Below are 5,274 nucleotides of genomic sequence, written 5' to 3'. Positions count from 1 at the left end.
ATTACTTGAGATGACATTTGTTTGGAGTGCAAATTGAGCGTACTAAGTCTTTTGTTCAATTGCTTCAATAATCAGGTGTTTTTGTTCTTTTTTATACTTATTAATTTATTATTGGCTTTGTTTGATAGAATGTTGCCTAGAAAATATTTACCTGGTAATGGTAAGAGGAAAAAAAGAAAACGGGCGAAGAGTTAATATAATCTCAAAAGGGTGCCATTGACAAATTTTTTACTAAAGTAGTACAAGTAGAAGAGTCTTCTAATGAATTGGGTGAAGATGAAAATCATGAACAATTTTATGAGAATATAAATAATGAAAATCATGATAATGAGGCAAATGAGCCTAATGAGGATGCGACTAATATGAATGAACCAACAAATGTACCAAATACATCCGATGTTAATGATGTTGGCATTGATCAAGTAGTCCCACCTTTAGATATTTATGATCCTAAAAATTGGGGTAATATTGAAATTAAAGGAAGGAATATTTTGATACAAAAAGGACCAATTAGAGATTTAAACCTTGTGTTTCCAATTGATAACAAATTAAGGATTTTTTCATATGCCTATTATACTAAGAAGTTGAGTAATGGTGAGACTTTTGATAGAAAATGGTTGGTTTACTCAAAATTAGCTGATAAAGTATATTGTTTTTGTGTAAATTTTTCATATCTCAAAATAACAAAACTTTTTTAGCAAGTGATGGTGTGAATGATTGGAAACATCTTGGTAAGAAACTCAAATTACATGAGAATAGTGTTGAGCATATGACAAATATGAACACTTGGCAGTAGTAGAAAAATGAAATAGGCACCCCTTCTTTAGCACCGGTTCGTGAAAACCGGTGCCAAAAGAAATGGGCGGGATTAAAAAATTCAGTGTTGGCACCGGTTCCAACCAAAACCGGCGCTAATCATTTAATTAGCACCGGTTAAAACCGGTGCCAACTTATAAAAGTAAAAATAAAAAAAAATAAGTATGGCATAGAGTTGGCACCGGTTCACCTTAAACCGGTGCCAACTATGTTAATTAGCACCGGTTTAAACCGGTGCCATTTTTGAAAAAAAAAACCGGGTCTTCTTCGTTTTCATTTCATTTCCCATACTCTTTCTTTTTCTTGCTTTCATTTCCACGATCTTTCCTCTTCTCATCTAATCTGCCTCTCTCTCTCCTCCATTGAAGCGTACTCGAATTTCTCCATTGAAGAGGCTTCTGAGCTTTCTCTCAGCACTTTCTTAACACTCCTTCTCTCTCCTTTGATCTCCTTTTCCATAACCGCCACTTTCCCTTTCCTTTCTTCTCTCTTTCGATCTCCTTCTCCTTCTCTCTTTCTACAATATTGGAGGTTAGGGTTTCTGGGTGCGTCTATTTTGAATCAATTCGATGTGCATGCGTCTTCCACAAAAACAAATTCGAATCAATTTCGAACCAAAAATCAGAAATTCGAGGTTAGGGTTTCTGGGTTATTTAGCTTTGCGTTATATTGTAGTAGTTCTGAGCTTTCTCCTCCATTGAAACAACTTCTGAGGTAATGTTTTTTAATCAATGAAGTTTTTTAATCAATGAATATCAATTTCGCTACTTATTTGTGTTAGTTATAATTTCCTTAATTTCTGTTAAGAAAATGCTGAAAAAGTTGTAATAACTTAATTGGGTCTTTTTTGTTTTTGTTTTGTGGGTTGTTTATGGTAGGAAAAAAGAGCTGGATATGTTGATTAAGGTTAAGGAAGTAAAAGGGTGTGTGGGGAAGGGGAGTGATAATGATGATGATGGGTCAATCGATAATTCAAAAATTGATGACTTTTGTAAGTTTTTTTAGGATAATAGGATTAATTTGGGTGCCCAAGAGTTGATTTTAATGGAGGCTACAAATGGGTTAATGTCAAAATTACGGTTTATGCTTGAACCTCTCAAGTTTGTTATTGATGATGGGACCCCGTGGGAGGAGAAATCTGTTGTTGTTAGATTGAGTGACAAAATTAACAAGTCAAAACGCAATAAGTTGTGGAGGAAGAGGAAGACACGCCGTGTTGCTGAATCACTTGCTAAGGTTGCTTTCTATTGCTGATATCAGGCTATTTACTTATATTACAAGTTTTGGAGTATGTTTATGTTAACTGATTTTCTTAATGGTTCACATGAGGAGGAGAAATTCAAGAAACTTAACCGAGAAGCTGATGAATGGAGGGCTAAAGAAATTGCCAAGGATATGGCGGAACAAAAGGTACCGTTTGCTACATTCACTTGCCATGTATAAATGGGACTGTTAGTTGTTTGTTTAGACTATTCTTATGCATTATGTGCCATTTAATTCATAAAAAGTAGACCTTAAGGTGATAGAGGTTCATATGAACTAACATATGGTGAATCTAATTTCTAAGTAGGCCTGCCGGTTTGAACACAGTCAATCTTCTCAAGGTTTCTGCCCTTACTCCTTGCATGAGTTGCGTCTGAAGTTGAGATTACATTATATTTCTTCTATCTCAGAGAAGTGTTCCCTTTCCATTCCTGGGCTTGTTCTTTTTATTGATAGTAAATTTCATGATCTAAGTTGAAGGATCTATTAGTGTTTTTAGTGTCAATCTTTGTGCAGACAGACATTGCCAAGTCCATATGTCTTAATCTGTAAAACCTCTTCATTTAAGAAATTTTATGGACTTTTGGAGTGGAAAAAAAAAAGAAGACATAATTACTGCATTGTTTCCTTTTCTTACATGTCTTAATATGTATGATTGTAATGCAAAGTTCAATATAATTTGAATTTGGTGAAAATGTTTAAGAATATTTTGAATAGCAGTTTTTCTAGAATTTTCATCATCTATTTTGGAAAAGTGAGAAGTTTGATTCTCTATTTATAGAAACATTGTACTGAAGATGTTTTGCTAATGTATTATCTGATTGTGTCAAAAGGAAGTTTGTGTAACTGTTCACTGTTATTTGCCTATGCTAGAAAATAGGGTGTCTATAGCATGGTTAATTATGTTGAACTGGAATTTAAACTTTCAAGTGCACTTGATAGTATATTTTGTGTCAAAAAGGAGTATAATAGTATTAATACTGAAAATATTTGCTAATATATTGTGTCAAAAGAAGTTTGTGCTCTTTTAAGTCTATTGTTATTTGCCTATGCTTGAATTAGGGTCTGTATAGCACAGTTCATTATGTTGAACTGTGATTTAGACGTTCATAGTACAGTTTATAGTACATTTGTGGGACAAAAACTTACCTCATTGATATAATCTTTAAGGTTGCCTCAAGTTCATTGGGCTTTGGGCCACAGATGGCTATGCAGATAGCAGAAAGATTGTACACTCAAGGTTTTATCAGGTTAATACTACCTTGTCTCAAAAATTGTTTAAATCATGGTTGCGTTTTTCAAAGACTTGTTCATTTTATATTTTTTGGAAAACCTGTTTAGTTTCCATTGTTCAATCAATCAATCAAAGCCTTAATCCCATAAGTGGGGTTGGCCTTCAAGTTTCCATTGTTGATGTATGGAAATTCAAGAAGTATTTGAAGAGTTTAAGCATTAAACATTGTTTGACATGTAGTGGTTATTCAAGTTTATGCTGCTTAGCAATTTATCATGTTTGATACTATTACTAACTATAGGATATCATAAAGATTCCAATTTTAGCCATAATTTTTTTTAAATGCTTAATTGCAGCCCCGTGCTATTTTTGTGCGTAACAGAGTAGTGAATGACATGATTTTCTTAAAATAGTATGATCTTATATATTCTTTATAAGAGTATATGTATGCTGAATTGCTGATACATGAACTGAATTTTTTCATGTCGTATAATGGTACAATTGGTGTTAATATGGCACTAAATATGTACTTCCTCAATTGGATTTGTCTTGTATTTTAAGTGCACACCAAATCACACCTTTCATTTTAGGATGTTCTTCAATAATCCGTCTACTTTTGGTACATTTCCCTCTACATCTTTTCCCTAGTCCTTACCATTGGAACCAGCACCCGACCACCCTTTTTCCTCCACCTTTTACTCTTCTTAGGTCTCTTCATCTGAATTTCATTCACCTTATATTATAGTCCATAGGTGCAGGGATTTCTGAAATGCCTTGGTTCGCCTTGAGCCTTTTTATGCACTGATATGAACTTATCAAACCTGATATAAATGAAGATAAGGTGAATAAAAGTATATAACAGAGCCTTAATCTCCTTGCAAAAGATAAAACATTAACTTAATTATGGGATGGAGGGAGTATATAGGAAGATTAAATGAACTTAGAGACTGAAACATACTAATACATGGACTGCTATTTGAATATAGGATAAGGTTTGTGTTCTTTGAGATACATATTGAAAATTTAATATTTTAAGAACCTAATGTGGTTAGATGACTTGGAAGGCTCTCATCAACAAAAAAAATAAAAAAATAAAAAGAACAATAAAATCTTGGAAGGTTAAGTTAAAAGATGGAAAATTTAATTTGTTTGGGATACCAATGATGTATAGTAATGGTTGGAATTGTTGGAAGGTCAAGTTTAAAGATGGAAAATTGAAAGGTATAAAGTGAAAAGATTGTCTCGGATGTAAAGTTAGATCATTTTAAAATTTGGTGTTGATGAGTTTATGAAGGTTCAAATGCATCTTAACTTTGCTCTGAGGGTTGAGAGGTGAGGCAAATGTTAGGAAATATGCTAATAAAGAACAAATTCTAATCCTAAGAATTTGAGAAATCTGAAATTACAATGTAATATAATACCAATTACAACAACAACCAAACACCAACAAGTTTAGAAAGCAAAAATTACAGAGTATCAAACTAAACTATATGTATGAAAACTATACTTGCCTCACTCCAAGCCAAATGAACAATCCAAGAACACAAGAATACCATGGACCACATGAGTCTTCTATACTTGATACTCGTCTAAGGTGAGAGAACACTTTCCTAAAGCGTTAATTTCCCCCTCAACGGTGTTTGGGTTGAACTAGAAATACGCTTTGAGATACAATAGACGAACTCTACACTTTAAGAATTTAAATGTGTAGAATGATGATCAAATTCTCAAACAATTAACTTAAATGATAGAGGATTAAAGAAGAGATTGCAAGTTTCTTCAATAATGGTGTAGAGAGGGAATAATTTTAGAGAGGAAGATAATTTTTCTATGTATAGAAAAACAAAAGCACCGATATAATATAAAGGAAATAACCGCAAAGCCGTAGAAGAGGGAGGAGGCGTGGGTGCGCACGAAGAGGCGCCGGCGCTCCTTCATAGAAGCGCGGGCGCGCCACCTTC

General features: G+C 33.6%; 1 protein-coding gene across 1 annotated transcript; it reads left to right on the top strand.

The window, feature by feature from the left end:
• Positions 1 to 362: 362 nt before the first annotated feature.
• LOC110716222 (zinc finger MYM-type protein 5-like) lies at positions 363 to 1,821 on the top strand. Its single transcript, XM_021894841.1, has 2 exons — positions 363 to 616; positions 1,695 to 1,821. The coding sequence occupies exons 1-2, from the start codon at positions 363 to 365 to the stop codon at positions 1,819 to 1,821; spliced, it is 381 nt and encodes a 126-aa protein (XP_021750533.1).
• The last annotated feature ends 3,453 nt before the right edge of the window (positions 1,822 to 5,274 follow it).

This window comes from Chenopodium quinoa, unplaced genomic scaffold (assembly GCF_001683475.1).
Source record: "Chenopodium quinoa cultivar QQ74 unplaced genomic scaffold, ASM168347v1, whole genome shotgun sequence".
Taxonomy (NCBI): domain Eukaryota; kingdom Viridiplantae; phylum Streptophyta; class Magnoliopsida; order Caryophyllales; family Amaranthaceae; genus Chenopodium; species Chenopodium quinoa.
The sequence above is the reverse complement of the archived record's forward strand: the minus strand, read 5'-3'. Positions and strand labels throughout refer to the sequence as shown.

Bases quoted from the DNA above. Each gene is read 5' to 3' on its own strand.
- LOC110716222 (XM_021894841.1), top strand. From the start codon at position 363: ATGAATGAACCAACAAATGTACCAAATACATCCGATGTTAATGATGTT. The intron at 617-1,694 runs GTTGGTTTACTC...TGTTTATGGTAG, and splicing joins GAGACTTTTGATAGAAAATG to GAAAAAAGAGCTGGATATGT.